An 18344-nucleotide genomic window follows, 5' to 3' on the forward strand; every position below is an offset into this window, starting at 1 on the left:
ATGAGTATTAAGTTATTTTTTATCATAAAAGTGTAATAAGAAATAAAAAAAATCCCAATTTAAATCTCCATATAAATATTTATAATTTACTTTGCCAATGCGCTGCCAAGCATATGATCTAAGTCGTTACGTTGTGACTCTAATTATTCTGTCTCACTTAACCTCCAAACCGGAACAAAACTAAACAAACGTGTTACAACAAGAAGAATAAAATTTAACGACTATAACCCAACGAAAACAATAGACAAGCACCTTTATGCGTATTATATAGTTTATCTATCTCAAGACTAGTTCCTCGTCTTATATGACTTTATTGTGTCTACCGTACTTATGTTTCCCTGGTCTGAAAGAGCTTATACTCTATGAGGTCAAAATATTGCGCAACTATAAGAGAATGTTTACACATTGATGTAATATTTAATTGATAAATATAACAAACACTAATTACTTGGTCGTAATAAAAGGTGCGTGAAAGTAGCTATAGCAGAAGAAATCATAGTATTTATAATCTTTACGTTACAGTATGTTTTTGTATAATTAATTCTGTAATTAAAATCACATAATATACATGTAATATCTGAGTTTTTGGTAATAAAATGACAAATATACATAACATACAGGTTTTAAAAGTGACAATATTTAAATAAAAAAAAAAAGATAAATTGTTAACAAAAATCATTAAAAACAACATGTTTGTAATTAAATATTGACGTTATTACGTTTAATTTTATAATTTAATATAAACTATCAGAGTTAATAATTAAAATTATATGGTAATGTTATATGCATATTAAGTTGCCAGGTTCTAAAATACAAATACCAGATTCGGCATAGCCGGAAATTTTACCAGCAAAGACGGCCCCACGTGTGTTTAATCGTCGAAAAAAAAATTAACATTAAAAAAAGAACGCTAACATCTGACTGACAAAAAGTCTAATTAAAACCAGACCCCTAGCAACATTAAACATCAAAATTTCTAATTTAGATATTAAGATATTATTAACGTTCATATCATATTATTCCTCACTTTTCTGTTAAATCGTTTGACCCACTTAATATACTCAAATATGTCTTCCGTCTGACCGTATTCACATACCGAAAATATTGGTTCGGTGATATAATCTGCTTTCACTTAAGGGTACAGTCGAGATTTAAGCAGGTGTATCGGTTTCATTGTAGGTCTTCCTGGACGTATCGTGAAAGGAGGAAGGGTTATATAATTGATGATTATTATCTGGGTCGTGACCAGCCTCTGATCCTAATGCTGATTGTCTATGATGAAATGGTTTATAAGCTGTACAAGACGGGTAACACATTATATCTTTATTATTTACCCTAATATTATTAAGATATTATTTTTTTACGCTTAAATAAGATAGCTCAGTAGTTTAAGCACATGAATTTTAACCTAAGATAAGGCCCATGTTTGGCGGTTCAGGAAAACGTGATGAGGAAATCCTCATGCGTCGGATGTTTGGATACGCACCCACATAGAGCAGCGTGGTGTTCTGAGCGTTAATTTATAGGGAGAGAGGTTCTTAGCCCAGCAATGCGATTACACGTTGGTACATATTAACTTTTTACCTTTCCTGTCTACGCCCTAGTGCTAATATCTCTTATGTAATACGCTCCAAGTATTAACTTTTAGATTATTAATTTTTTGTCACAGAACTATCATAAAAATTTATAAGGCAATGTTGCACAAGCCAACTTAAATAATATATCAAGCATCGTATCTTGAATTTTGTATCGAAATATGAGTAAAACGTGAAGCGGTTTTTTTAAAACGACACATGACGTTATTTGCAACGGTTACATTTGAAAGGGAAAGTGCTTATGCTAATCATTATAAGAATTTTTAAGTAGATTTTTTTAAACGTTCGCTTGCTTCAAACACCTGGTCTTTAAGTAGGTATATTTTATAAAATCCATTATATTGGTCTGTGTTTTGAAACGGTGGCTGAATCAATGTTATTTCAGGCACAGGAGAACCACACCAAATCACGGGACCTGAGATGTTATGTCACGTCGCGTGAATGGTGGAGTAATTATGTATGTTTGATGTGATTAGTGGTCTATACTTCTAAGCGAGCCAGTGTCTGTATGCGAAGGATATCACTTACAATCGAGTGGCATAATTAGTTCCTCATATCATATCATAATCCTGTACGCTTCGTTGCATAATATCCGTTTTAGTTTTGTCACTATTTGTTCGGTACTCTTCAAATATGATTAAATGTTTAAAAGGAAACGGAAAGGCTTGATAAAAAAATTCTAACTTTTTAATTTAAATTAAAAATTAACTGCTAGCTAGACTTTTTTTAATTATAATTATATCAAAAATATTATTGCACGATACATCTATATAAAATTCGCTGCACTTTGACGATTAGAAATTGTAACATTTATTTCTAACAAAAAAATTTATTGTATTAGATAGACAGACTGGCAAGTGGGCCATATAAATGATACGTTGTAACTTTTTTTCATGTAAAATATTTATTTGCGCGGCGGCCTCAAATAAGAAATAGCTACTGCATAAATCATGACGTTTTTGATGTTTTTGCACTATTACCCTAAGGCTTAACACCAATTTGTTAGAATATCATATTATCCTTTTTAATTTCACCTTGTAAAAAGAGATGGCAATATTGCGTCCTGTCAAAATTAGTTCACCGAACTGTCAGAAACCGTTATGCTATATCATGTTAGCGAGATTGTTGTGCTTTTTAACAATTATAATCCTATTGAGTAATCTCGAAAGAAAAAATAGGATGTACGTAAGCACATATTTTTTGTAATAAAAACGCAAGAATTTATGATACTTTTATGTTTTAACATTATTTTCATTAAGCACTTGAGATGTGAACGGAAAGGTTAATGTACTTTAATGATAAATTTAAAATCGTTGCATAAAAATCTGAAGATTTTTATTTGTTTTTCGTAAAACGAATGTCGGGGAAAGTTGAATAATGTTTCAACTGTTTGATTTAGACTTTATGTAATTTCTGTAATTTAGCTTATATGAGAATGAAACAATGATTACACTGGGAGTTTCAATTGCTGGCGTCATCGTTGTCTATGTCGGACGGGTAGTGTGATATTGGACCTGTTATTATAGGCATTTGTCATTTTGGAAATTGAATATCCAGACACCGACCTTAAAAGCCGAGATGGCCTAGCGGTTAGAACGCGTGAATCTTAACCGATGATTGTGGGTTCAAACCCGAACAAGCACCACTGAATTTTCATGTGCTTAATTTGTGATTATAATTCATCTCGTTCTTGACGGTGAAGGAAAACATCGTGAAGACACCTGCATGTGTCTAATTTCATGGAAATTATGCCACATGTGTATTCTACCAACCCGCATTGGAGCAGCGTGGTGGAATAAGCTACAAACCTTCTAATAAAAAGGGAGAGGAGGCCTTAGCCCAGCAGTGAGACATTAACAGGCTGTTACAGTTACAGACCTTAAAATTGGAGCATTTAATATCTTAGGTTTATTGCATCAACAAATTGATTTTTGATATTTTGTAGTTAATTAGAAGCGCTGACAAAGGCTCTTAAGAATAAAGTTCTTTATTGATACGAATAAACTTTTTTATTAATAATTGCTTTATTTTACAGCATTCATCGCGAATGCAGGTGCAAAATATAAGACCGACAATTCCTTCGCCAACTTTGTCAGCTAATATTAACATGTTATAAAATCTACGTGTGACTTGAAACTATAAAACAAACATATTTTTGCTTGAAACCGGGAAAAACAATCAAGACAATGACATAATATAGTCATATATTCCCATAAAAACCGATATTTTAACATTTTCTTATGTAACTTAAATGCTCGCCACTCTCTCGTTCTAAGATGTTCTAAATTACGTCACGAAGTTCCGACCATTTTTAGTTTTCGGAAGAGTTAAACTTTGACCTAAGCCTATTGATGGAATCATTACGAAGCGCTTACGAAAAGAAGAAACTTAAAACCCAGAGTTAGTAGTGAATTACATTATGGAACGGTATTTAATATTTGTAGTCGTAAACAACTGAAAACAATTTTTTTTATATTTGAAAATCGAATATGTTCTTAAATGTAACATATAAACTTTCTCTTTTTATTCCTTCGAATTATAGTTCAGTTATTAATTAATCAATAATTTAAAATGTTTGATAGATTCGATATTCGATCGAGTAATTTTTTTTTATCATTCTTTATATTAATCACTTATTAAGAAGTTCATTAAAAGCACTACCAGTAATATAACGTTCAGTATTTATATTTCATAGATTTCAATATTATCTGTGATGTTATATTGTAATGGGTGTAGAACCAGGATATTTCCGTTTCCGGAATTAGTTTCTTCTGATATACTTTTGAATATTTATCAATGTTTTTTTGTATTTTATATATTGGTCAAAAAACATCGTGTCCTTGAAAGTTATGAGACTATTGTGTATATGTCGCATTATGTGTCTATGTGTATTGGACCTCATTTCCAAATGTCTTAAAATGTTTTCTATATCTAAATAGTTCGAGTTGCTGTTCTAATAGTGAGGTCATTAGATATATTTTTTTTATATATACATTTATTTTATTTATAATATACGAATCTCTTTATATAAAACACGTTAGCAGGTTTTATAATTTGTTAAATTATCTTACCATCTAAATGCGCAGGATACTTGTGTGCAGCAAATCCTGTAGGCGCGGCTGGCGCCGTGTGCGCGTAATGCGCAGGCGCAGTCCCACCGTAAGCGCTTGGGGGTCCGTACTCCAGATGAGTAGTGGGAGGAGGTCCATACACAGCTGTCGCTGTAATTTGTATGTTATAATTACTTTAATCATTTATTTTTGTCGAAAAATCGGAAATAAGTTAATTGAAATTAAGAATTTAAAATATCAAAGAAATAAGTCATTGCAATTTTGCGTATATTTTATATTTAAAAGCCGAGATGGCTCAGTGTGATATGATAGAACATGTTAACCGACGATCGCGGATTCGGAATGAAAACATAGTGAGAAAACCTGGGGTCGAATTCTACTAATTTATAACGTTTACGATACGTTCCTGATTCAATCCCGATCCAACTTTGAATCATCTCTATTTATTCGAATCGGAACCGAACCGATAATATGTTAACATATACCGTTATGTCAAAATCAAATGTAATTGTTAACTTTAATGGCAATAGTTGATAATTAAATTAAATAATAGGAAAACGGAAAAACTGCAACGATCACGCTTCGATTCGATTGCGATAAAGTGAGAATTTGTTAGTAGAATTGACATGGATCGGGCATGTGACGAATGTGGAACTGCTTATGTGTATACATCGACCAGCATTGGGGCAACGTGGTGGAATAAGCTATAAACCTCTTTAAAAAGAGACGATGCCTTAATCCAGGAACAGGATATTTTAATTCCTAAAGAGTTTTCGATTAGACACATTTATGCGATAATGGAAATGGCAATATTCATAGAATCCTTTTCAAACCAGAATCCTTTTATGACTTGGAAATAAACTTCGTAATTTGAACCTTTATTGTAAGCATGTTATTATAAGGATGTATTGTTAACGATTTCTTTATCTGGTCAAGGAATCTTATTGAGAAACCAGCTTGGTCGTAAATAAAACGCACCATCAACGGATCATGAGCGCGCATAATGTCATCTTGAATAGACATTCGTAGTCTATAGAATGAGTTATGTAAATTCTTATAACGAAGCTATTAAAGTGATCCTTTGTGTGCATTCAAAATATAATTAATATAATAATAACATTTTATATCTTCTCACAGATTGTACATAAAACATATTTATGGTCAAGTATATAAGCGTGAAAACACTTGTATCTAAAGGACTCGCTCCTCTAAAGCAATAAAATTACAGTAACAATATTTATTTATAAGTATTATATTATCATATAACAAACTAGCTGTCCGTTTCGAAATCGTGCATGTAAAATTCGTACAAAGTTCCCTCCAATTTCTCTTCCTTAAAGTTGATCAAAAAAATTTTTTGGGTTAACTTTAAGTACATATTATAAAATAAATTTATGTTCCAATTTTCAGCATTCGAGACTCAATTGTTTTGGATGTGCGTTGATACTTGATAAGATAACGGAAGTATAATATGATTTAGTTATCGATTCGCTTTTAAAAAAAATTTTGCAAGCTACTAATTAAAAGTAATTGTTCTGCAGCTTGCAAAACAACAACCTGTTGCAAAATTTTACTTCTACTTACATCCTGGCTTTTTTTCACTTAAAACAGCGGAGCTAACGATCTTCTTGCCAAAGTTGCTGACAACGTCTCCCTTGGACGATATCACTTTTCCTAGGGTCGATGCCAACGCGCCACCACCTTTGATAAGTTGACCCTTCAGGATAGTTACTCCACCAGTTATGGCTTTTACAGCTTGGAATAAAGTGTAAAAGATGGATTTCTTCAAACCCCAGTAGTCAACTTTTTCACCTTGCTGTGAATATTTTACAAAGATCAGTTTGGTGAAAAGTATATTAGGGATTATGATTGCTAAGATGTTGGTTTCATTTATGCTAGTCTGTGCATATTTTGATTTAGTTGAGAAAATATTTCTCGCTCAATTGTTCAACTCAATTTATTGTCTCTTTGTAAAATCTTACAAACTTTTATTGTTGCTTCAATTTAATTAGAAAACTCTTTAGACGATTTCAATTGCTTTTGATTAACCTTATTTTAGTTGTCGTCTCCTTGTGCAATTTTTTTTATATTGGTAGGCGGACGAGAGCGGTCACCAACGCCCATAGACATTGGCATTGTAAGAAATGTTAACTATCGTCAATGCGCCACCTTAGAAACTAAGATGTTATGTCCCTTGTGCCTGTAACACTGTTACACTGGCTCACTCACCCTCCAAACCGGAACACAACAATAGCAAGTACTGCTGTTTTGCGGTAGAATATCTGATGAGTGGGTGGTACCCAGACGAGCTCGCACAAAGCCTAAATGACTTAAATTAATTTGTAATTTGTAATAATGTTGAAAGCTTTACCGGTTCATACGAATATCCTTGTTCAGTGTGACCAGATTTTCCCGAAGCAGAAGATAAGAATGATGCTGCACCAGCTGATGCCTGACCAAGAAGACCAACTTTACTCTGTAATCCAGACGAAGCCTTCGAAACCACCGCGGATGTTAGTGCTTGAGCTGAAGATCGTTTGGTTCTAAGAAGATAAGAAATATTAAAATAAATTACGGTATCGAATTCGCAGTGATAGTAATGTGGCCAAAGTTGCATTTGTGTTTGAATTTATTTTATCATATATTTTATATTTTTGATGAAAGTTATAATAATTTGTTGTCATATTTTCATTTACATTTTCCCACTTGTTTGAGTCTGAAATAAATATTTTGACAGAATTTAGGAATGTTTAATAATATGTGTAATAGAAGATACAACAGAATGCAAAAAATAATCCAATTTTTTTTTATTATACTATTTATATGTTATATATATGTATAGCTGAAGAGCTTGTTTCTTTGAACGTGCTAATCTATCGACTAATAAATTCGATTACAGATAATATTTGCCTAAGATAGCCCAGTATCACGTTGTGACCCATGGAGACTAAGAAGAGCAGATCCTTAACAATTACATTATCGTACCTCATTATTTCCTCTGCTGCTAATCCCTCAGCAAGAAGTTCCAGCTGTTGGGGTGTCATTCGACTAATGGCAGCCATGTCAATGATGTCCAGCTTTATTGGGGCTGGTGCTGCCATTGAGGTGGCCATGCAAACCATGCAGAACCAGAACTGAGGAAAAAAAAATGAAATGGTTAAATTAGCAAATACTATATTATTTTTACGCATGTATTAGCATTTAAAAAAAAGGAATTATCTTTGGTTGCTTATTACGCTACGTACACTGATTTTGACGTATAAATTAAAAAGCTCTATGACGTAAATATATAGATAGACTTTGGCTGGCACCGACTTCAGAAACATTTTTTTTCTGTAATAGGCTGACAGATGACCAAATGGGCCAAGTGTCAACATCACGCAGGCATAGAGGTAAGAAATAATAACCATTCCTTACCTCGCCAATGCGCCACCAACCTTGGGAACTGAGATGTTATGTCCTTTGTGCCTGTAGTTATACTGACTTGACCATCCACTCATTAGAATATCTGATGAGTGGGTGGTACTCACCCACAGGCACCACACACAGACGGGCCTGCACAAAGCCCTACCACAAGGTAATAATTTTATATACGTATTGGTTTTTCAAATTATTTTTCTGTTTAAAAGTGTACACTGTCGTTATAGGTTTCTCAAAGGAGACTAGCCAACCGCACAGGATTTTGACATTGCAGCAAACATAAGGATACTCTCATAATCCGAAGTAATCCGACACCATTGGAGAGAGCTCAATTGCATAACCGACGGCTTTTCAAGACATGGGCGAGTAAACATTGCCAACATACAGGCTCCGGGGTGCAACTGAGAATTTTTATTGTACCGGAAAATCGGGACAGAAATTCTTGTAATTTTTTAGTAGCCTGACTTTGGATTTGAACTCAGAACCCTGGGCTCAGTCTCATAAGCTACCCATTATTTTTTTTTTTATAGAATAGGAAGGTGGACGAGCATATGGGCCACCTGATGGTAAGTGGTCACCAAACGCCCTTAGACATTGGCATTGTAAGAAATGTCAACCATCGCTTATAGCCAATGCGCCACCAACCTTGGGAACTAAGATTTTATGTCCCTTGTGCCTGTAATTACACTGGCTCACTCACCCTTCAAACCGGAACACAACAATATCAAGTATTGCTGTTTTGCGGTAGAATATCTGATGAGTGGGTGGTACCTACCCAGGCGAGCTTGCACAAAGCCCTACCACCAGTATAGTACCATTAGAATGAGGAAGGTGATGGTGACATAACAATAATTGTTATAATTAGTCACACAAGATGATTCAGTAGCAAACAATATACAGTAGTAAATGGTTTGCTACTGAATCATATTATTTACATAAAACAATCGTAAGTGCGACACGCAACGTGCGGTTTTTTCGATGAAAGTAACAATTATATTACAAAGAAGTAGAATAATACTATTAATCCTTGCAATAAATACGCATCACATTTTACAAAATAAATTTTAATTCTCGATAAACAAAATATTATCAAAGACGGATTAATTTTATTAAACTAAAATATATTTTATCTGTAGCCATAATATTATAGTGTTACAGTCAAACTAATGTATTTAATGAATAAAAATAAATAAAACGCGCCATTTGTCGGTTCGTTTATCCGGTCACGTCCACGAGTAAAAATGAAAGTCATTGTCGAACCTCAAGTGAAGACAAGTAGTAGGTACATCGTATTGTCTAAACTTAGATACGTTATTTGGATTGTTTAGACAGCTGATTCTCAACTTTTTTATTTCAATTTTTTTAAATTCATTATGAAGACTGTAGTATTGATAAATACATACTTGTTCGAAAGAAAAAAAAAACAAGATATTTATTTTTACAAAAACATGTCTCACTTTCGAATTATTCGTGTATTTAATTTTACTTGACTATATATGTACAACTTGTGCATATTTAAAAATTTAAGAATTTAAGAAACATCTACACTGATTTCTCTCTTTCTGTCATTATTGATTTGACATTCGACAGAAGAAGACAGTATTGTTTAACGTATCGCCCGTCTATTATAAATAATGTCCTGCCTTAGAATTCAAGCTTCCTTCATATGAAATTTCATCAAAATCGGATAGGCGGACAGACTTTCGCACTTATAATATAAAATATATTAAATTAATAAAATTATGTAAAGTAAATATAAAAATGCTTATCTTGATTTAAACGTTCATGTAAAGGTACAAATTCTAAATTTTACAATTTTCTCTCACGTAAGCCAGTCTACTTATACAAGATTATTCATTCATACATAAGCCAATTAGCGAAAACGAAACTTACAGCATTAAGTAGTTATGCAGCCAAACGGGCCAAGTGCGTAAACGAGTTTACGCGCTAAGGGTTCCGTACCCTTGGATTTGCACCTTTTTTATATACATGTATTGGTGGACGGGTCATCAGATATTAAGTGATCATCAATGCCCAACATTGGCGCCGTAAGTAACCATTCCTTACATCACCAATGCGCCACCAATCTTGTGAACTAATATTTTATGTCTCTTGTGTCTGTAGCTACACTGTTTCACTCATGCTTTCAACTTAAGCACAGCAACAGACAGCAGCAGTGTACTGCTGCTGTCTGTTGTGTGCAAAAGCCTGTGAATGTCCCACTGCTGGGCTAAGGCCTCCTCTTCCTTTTGATGGAGAAGGTATGGAGCTTATTCCACCACGCTGCTCCATTGCGGGTTGGTGGAATACACATGTGTCAGAATTTCAGTGAAATTAGACACATGCAGGCTTCCTCACGATGTTTGCCTTCACCGGCACGAGATGAATTATAATCACAAATTAAGCACATGAAAATTCAGTGGTGCTTGCTCGGGTTTGAACTCGCGATCATCGGTTAAGATTCACGCGTTCTTACCACTGGGCCATCTCGGAAACACACCAATACTAAGTATTGCTGTTTGCCAGTAGAAAATCTGATGAGGCGGTGGTACCCCTACCATTAAGTTAACCTTTTTATGGCTACTATCATTTATCACGATAGCGTGCAGAGCCGTGATTAAGCAATTGTCAGTGTAAATTTCGACTGGTAAGAAGTTATTGTTTTAAAGAATTGGGCAGAGCTTTGGCAGACAGACATGTAGGTGATAGGGTCTTAGATATTGAATCCTAAAGCAAAAAAGACGAACATTTTCGTGGCTCCCGGTACTAGCGGGCCCAGATATAATCTGTACAAAGTCTATACTTATGGAATTATTATCAATTGCATTTGCAATCTTATTAATAAACTGTCCCTTTCATGTTCCTACAGATTAAGCATATAAAACATTTTTTGACAATAAAGCGTCAAAGTGATATTATAATTAACAAAGATAATTTACTTACATAAGGCATCGTTAATTATCTGTTTATATAACACAACGTTATGTATTGAAGCCAGTCATATATTATAATTATGACTTAAGTCTTTTGATATATCAACCAAATGAGGAAGGTTTCATTGGTCGAGCTACTTCATACTATATATATAAAGCCTATTAACCGACTTTGAAAGGAAGGCATTTTTTCCTAAGGATAGAAACTATACGTACGGAGAAAATGAAATTTTTTTATGATTCTCCACCGGAGTAGCATAATAAGTGTACAATAGAGACAATATAGTCAAATGATTAGAACAAGTGATTAATCTAAGATGCCGGTTTAAGCCCGAGCAAGCACCGCTTAATTTTCATGTGATTATTTTGTATTTTTTTATCATCGCTTATTTGTACCACCTGTGTACGTTTTTGTGAGACGAAAATCTGCCACAACTGATAATTAACAATGTAATATAGATTGAAAAAATAGTATTTAATAGTTAATACTTGTTTCTTTGAGTTATAAAGTAGATCATCATTTGTGTAACGACCCATTAATCAATGTGAAGTAGTGGTTTTACAAGTTATTGAAGTGTTTGATATTATAAAAACAAAAAAAAACAAATTTAAAGTTAAACAATTAACGGACTTATCATCATTTCATCGCGTCGTTGTAAGAAACGCGTAAGCGACGCTGTCTGCACGGCGCTTACGACCTTCTGGCCGCGACATATCAACTTCGCCAGCACATCGGTAATATAAGAACATTCATATTATTATCCGACTTGTGTTCAACGACCGTATGAATGCCGTGAAGATATTGTAATGAAAAATAGAAACTATTGTTGTTGATTGAATTGAATAATTAATAAATTAATTAATATATAATTAGCACAATTTATTGCAAGTATACATTCATTGTTATTGGTAGTCTTATCAAGAAGTTAATATCATTATGCCACCTAAACCAAAACCGTGCGCTAATTGCTCAAAAAGATTAACTAACAAAGAGTATCTAAACTGTTTCTTATGTAAGGACGCTTACGATATTGACTGTGCCAAAATAACACATCAGCGTTTTATTTCTATGGAGAAGGATGCAAAGGACAAATGGAAATGCTCTAAGTGTAAAAATAAAGAAAAAAAAGGCACTCCAGTCCGTGTACAAACTATTGAAACTACCGATAGCGACAACAATATTTCTTCTCACGGCGAAGATGAATCAGATCTAAATGAATCTCCAAATTCAAACATTCTAAAACCCACGCTACTTTCAAGCATACGATCTGAAATTCAGGCATCTATTGATAAATCTCTTAAAATGACCCTTGAATCCACGATAATGAAAGAATTTGCATATTTAAAAAGTGAATTAGCGACTTTAAGTGATCTTAAAAATTGCTTAGAATTTTTAAGCGCAGAATACGATTGCTTAAAATCAGACCTCGTAGCTTCAGAAAACAAAATTAAAAATCTCACTAAGGAGAATATTAGTCTTAATAGTAAAGTGAGCGATCTTACTAACAGACTCAACTTGATTGAACAACATTCGCGTGAAACTAATATTGAGATTAATGGCTTACCAGAGAACAAATCCGAAAATTTAAACTCTATTATCGTACAGTTATGCTCTGTAGTCTCAGTACCCTTACAAGATTCGGATATTCTATCCTGTACTCGAGTACGAAAATTAGATGACTCTAGTCCTAAACCACGAGCGGTTATTGTTAAGTTACCGACTACTAAGCATAGGGACGTCATACTAGCTGCCGTAACAAAGTTCAATAAAAAAAATCAAACAGATAAGCTTAACACTAATCACCTGGGTTACGGTACTAACAAATCACCAGTGTATGTCTCCGAACATTTGTCGCCACATTTTAAAGCTCTTCACGCACGCACTAGAAAAATTGCACGGGATAAGGAATATCGATACACTTGGATTCGTAATGGTCGCATTTATGTACGCAAAAACGACCAATCCCCTGCCAAACAAATAAAATGTTTCGAATCTCTTGATCACTTGTAAACTATAAAACCGCTGCTAAGTGCCCGTATCCATATCTCTTCAAAATTCAGGATCTATTACCAAAACTTTAGAGGACTTAAAACTAAAACAAAAGAAATAAGACTATCTTCAATGACATCATGTTTTGATATTATTATTGGAACAGAGACTTGGTTGGATGACAGTGTTCACGATAAAGAACTATTTAGCAACAAATACAATGTTTACCGTAGAGATCGTTCATCTACTTCATCTTCTGGAAAAACTGGAGGAGGCGTTTTATTCGCCGTCTCTAAAAATATTTGTTCGAAACGTGTTGATGACTTTGAAAGTTCTATGGAAGATTTGTGGGTATCAGTGAAAAGTGACGGTCAAGAATCGAAAGAAATTTTATTTTGTGTGCTTTATCTTCCTCCTCCAGTGACAAGTGCTTCATTGGACCCGATGTTAGAGAATATTAGTCATGTTATGCAATCTCACGCCGGTGATATTATAATTCTAGGGGATTTCAACCTAGGGTTCATAGACTGGAAACGAGATACCTCTGATATTCTCGCACTGACACCCTGTAATTATAATTGTAATCTTGGGCGTAATTTCGTAGACTTTATGTCTTTCAATAGCCTGTCACAATTTAATTATTTAAAAAACCACAATAACAGAATCCTAGATTTAGTTTTAAGTACCTGTGAGGATATTTCCATAGAAGAAAGTATTAAACCTCTTAGTAAAATTGATTTACATCATCCTGCTTTAGATATCGATTTAAAATTAAATAAGCGTTTACCAACTATTAGAAAACAATTTGCGTCTTATAACTTTAGGAAAGCTGACTATACTTTAGTTAATGCTAAGTTATGTCAAATTGATTGGGAATTGGAGCTATCTCCGTTTAAGGATGTCGATATGGCTGTAGCAAAATTTTATGACTTACTGGAAATTATAATTCAATCTACTGTACCCAAAACAAAACCTCGTAATTTAAAATATCCTTCTTGGTTTACACGTAACTTGATTAAACTTATCGCTGAACGCAACAAAATTCTCAAAAGGTACAAACTATACAAAAACCCTAGAGATCAATTAGAACTTCAGTTGAGCAATGATAGGGTGGAGTCTTTGACAGCTTCTTGTTATCGTATGCATATCTTAAGTACAGAAGAATCGGTTCTTAAAAATCCTAAGAAATTTTGGTCTCTTGTAAAGGATCATCGTGGTGAATCTTCAGATCTTCCTAGAGAAATGTTCCTCAATAATATGACAGCAAATACAGGAGAAGATATTTGTAATCTTTTTGCTTCACAGTTTGCGTCAGTCTATTCCCCACATGATCAAGGTCGTATATCATATCCAGCAGATTGTTTTCCCCAATTTTGCTTAAGTAAAATTTCTTTGACCGAACGTGAAATATCTAAAATCTTAAAATCCGTTGATATTAGCAAAGGACCTGGTCCTGATGGAATTCCCCCATTATTTATTAAAATGACTAGTAAGTACTTAACACTTCCTTTAAAAATCCTTTTTTCAAAATCACTCGAATCTGCTAAATTTCCTACAATATGGAAAGCTGCCAATGTTGTTCCTATTTACAAAAAAGGCGACAAGCGTAATATCAAAAACTATCGACCTATCTCAATTTTAAGCGTTATTCCAAAACTTTTCGAAAAGCTCATTTGCCCAATTGTAACCAAATATTTCAAAAATATCCTCTCTACACAACAACATGGCTTTATGCAAAATAAATCAACATCGACTAATTTATTAGACTATGTTATAGACCTGTCCGAAAACGTTGATCACAAGACTCAAATTGATGCTATTTACACGGATTTTACGAGCGCATTCGACAAAGTTAGCCATACAATCATGCAATCTAAGCTTATGTATTACGGAATCCATGGTAATTTGCTGAATTGGTTAGTATCCTACTTAAATAACCGATCTCAACGGGTGATTACTCACGGCTATTCATCTTTTGTATTTGTTCCCACATCCGGGGTACCCCAAGGATCCCATTTAGGTCCAATTCTTTTCTTAGTTTTTATTAATGATATAGTAGACAGCATTAAATTTAGCAAATGCTTAATATTCGCCGACGATCTCAAAATCTACAGACCTATAAAAACGTTATCCGATTCTGACCTTCTCCAAGCAGATATAGACGCTCTCGCTAGCTGGTGCAATAAAAATAACATGGAATTAAATGTTAAAAAATGTCTTCATATAAAGTTTACAAGACGCAGAAAACCGATATTATCTAAATACTCTATATCTGGCGATCCTTTATCCGAGGTTAATTCCATTCGAGACTTAGGTGTACTTATCGATAGCAATTTAAATTTTATTAATCATCTAGACAAAATAATATCAAAAGCTTGGAAAATGTTAGGATTTGTAAAACGAACATGCAAGGATTTTAAGAATACTCGCTCATTGCTCTGCATTTATAATTCTCTTGTACGTTCCAATTTAGAGTATGCATCAAATATATGGAACCCTTTTTATAACACTCATATCGAAAGACTAGAGCGAATACAACAAAATTTTACCCGTTTTCTTGCATACAAGGATACTAGTTGTCCTTATCGCGCTAACTACAACAATAGGCTAAAACATTTTAAAATGATATCACTTAAAAGTCGCCGTGAAATCAGCGATGTTTTGACCCTACACAAACTGATCCATGGTCAAATAATGTCATCCGAACTACTTCAGCAAATCAATTTAGTTGTTCCCCGCAAAATTCCTAGACACCCAATAAAAAAACCTTTTAGAACTACAGCTTTTAAAACAAATTTAGGTAAACATGCACCCCTCAACAGAATAATTAATTCTTATAATGAATATTCTTCTAACGGCAATATCGACATCTTTGCCCAAAGCAAGCCAACTTTTGTGAAGCTCTGTAAAGATCTCATAGTATAACTTTAAAACCATTTTATTCATAAATTAATTATTTCAACCCTTGTAGATTTTTGTTGTTGTATTTAAATTTTATTTTATGTTTTGTTTAATTGTCTATAATTTATTCATCTTTTTTAATTTTTAGTTAAGACATAATTAGGTTAGTATAGTCTTATCTTAAGGTCAATGTTGTTTACACCTGTAATGATTTATTCACCTAGATTTAATACCCTGTATCTAATGCTAAGTGAATGTGTTAGTGATAAGTCGATGGTGTAACTATTTCCAATAAATAAATAAATAAATAAATAAAAACTTTTTTAATTACTTTTGTATGCCCAACAGATGTTTTCAAATGCCTCAAATTTATTATATTTTATTTTGTACATCACTTTTTTATTCTATAACATCTTCTGACTGCAATCATATGGTCCATTTTGAAAACGATATCTTCCATTTTGCATAAAAAGTATTTATTTGAGTGTATCTTATCTAATATTAAGTGCGTCGCGTGTTTAGGCTGGCGACTTGAATGAAGGCGTAAGTGGAATGCTTATCTAAGCAAGACGTCAGACGTGTATCTCTGTTTAATACATATTGTCCGTCGTTCTAATACAAATCATGGCGTGCATATAAAATAAACCGTTAATTTTATATATCAGTAGCGCTTTATAAGAAATTATCTTATAAAAAACGAATATTACAATGTACAACCATTCTAAATTAATTAATCTAACTTTGACCAACGATTCAGCAACTCTAAGTTTATAACGAACTCGATTATGACGTAAGAAACTATTTTTTATCTAAACTAACCTCAAAAATAATCGTTAATTTTGTATTCAAAGATGAATAATGAATGTGTAAGAACAAATTTCTCAGCTGTATTTTGTAAGTCGCCTTGGCAGTGAAAAGCGAAAGTTAAAGGCGCGCGGGGCGACCGCAGCGCGCCGCGCCTTCCGCTTGCCTCGATGCGGCTTTTGAACGAGCGATAATAATAATTATAAGATAAAACGATTTTTAATGTAGTTGTTTAAGTTATCAGTGCCACGTCCTAATTATTGTTTGGTTTTTGTTCTATCTATATATCTTAAAATTTCTTATCTTTTTTTAAACAGTTAAATTAAATAATATGTAAAACTTAGTAAAGTCTTAGGTTCAGAATATCTACATACATTTAGATTTTTATAGGAGATCGGTACGTATATTTGTTTTAAATTAAAACATGGCACAAGTTTATATTAATATGTGTAAAGCTATAAAAACACTTTGATTGCAAATCAATTACAGATAACATAAACAATAATAAAAATCAATTGATTGTATTGCCAATCTGTGCCAAATCTGTAATTGCTTGTCCAAAGAGATAACCCAAAGAAAAAATTAAGATTCATTATAGACATCTATTTTTTCCTTTTTTTAATTACATAAATAATTTATTTATATTATTTTAACATCGATTTCATATTTAAAAGTTAAATAAAAAAAAACTTTCATTAAGTTTGTTTTCGTGGCTTAACTCATTAAATACGTTAAGAGTATTATTTCCTGTTGTCAATATTTTTTGTGGGTTAATTATGTGAAGGGAAATCACATTTGGTTAATATTCATGTTAAATCTGTAAATGGCAACATCCTACTGATGAACGACAAACGAATTATAAGATTATAGAGATTTATTACAGTTAGGAACTTGAAGAAGCGTCCTTCGTTTCGTTACTTGGAAACCTGCATGTGTCTAATTTTACTGAAATTCTGCCACATGTGTATTCCATCAACCCGCATTGGAGCAGCGTGGTGGAATAAGCTCCAAGCCTTCTCCTCAAAAAGAGAGAGGAGGCCTTAGCCCAGCAGTGGGACATTCACAGGCTGTTACTGTTACTACTGTTACTGTTAACTAATTTTGAGTTTAACTAGTTCTAACTATTGATAGTTTGGGTTTTGTGTGCCCGACTTCGGTAAATGCTTCGGTACTCTGTTTCACGCTGACTAACTCCGTGATTTTCCTACAATTGCCTTTATATCTTAATGTTTTCCGTTCATTGATTAGCCATTAATGTATGTAAAAAGGTTAAAGTTAAATACCTGTAGTTTCGATATCAATATATATATATATATAAACAAAACAAAATGAATTTAATTACATTTATTGGAAAAATATAAGAACCATTGCTTAATACTTTTATTAAAATCTGGTTTATAAATTATTATTATAAACCAATTATTATATTTAAAACCAATCTGACAGCTTGACGTATGACGTTCGGAAAGAAAGGAAATATAATATTATATTATATTATATATATACTTTTTGTACACCACAAGAAAATAGTAAAGTAGTAGAAGTAATTGATGTTTAGTAAGGTAAGAGTTAATAATGTTAGATAATAAGAGGTAATGTGTTATAATTTTTTCCTTGCATTGATTAGCCA

At 33.1% G+C, this 18344-nt stretch overlaps 1 protein-coding gene across 1 annotated transcript in view; it reads right to left on the bottom strand.

Moving 5' to 3' along the window:
* LOC126769169 (uncharacterized) overlaps positions 1-18344 on the bottom strand; it is a 31288-nt gene that overhangs the window by 4458 nt on the left and 8486 nt on the right. The window contains exons 2-5 of the mRNA XM_050487797.1: positions 7652-7800; positions 7038-7209; positions 6251-6482; positions 4667-4816 (exon numbers count right to left, since the gene is read on the bottom strand). Coding sequence (XP_050343754.1) covers positions 4667-4816; positions 6251-6482; positions 7038-7209; positions 7652-7800 — 703 coding nt within the window. The remainder of the gene's footprint in view (positions 1-4666; positions 4817-6250; positions 6483-7037; positions 7210-7651; positions 7801-18344) is intronic.

This window comes from Nymphalis io, chromosome 6 (assembly GCF_905147045.1).
Source record: "Nymphalis io chromosome 6, ilAglIoxx1.1, whole genome shotgun sequence".
In the NCBI taxonomy this organism is placed as follows: Eukaryota; Metazoa; Arthropoda; class Insecta; order Lepidoptera; family Nymphalidae; genus Nymphalis; species Nymphalis io.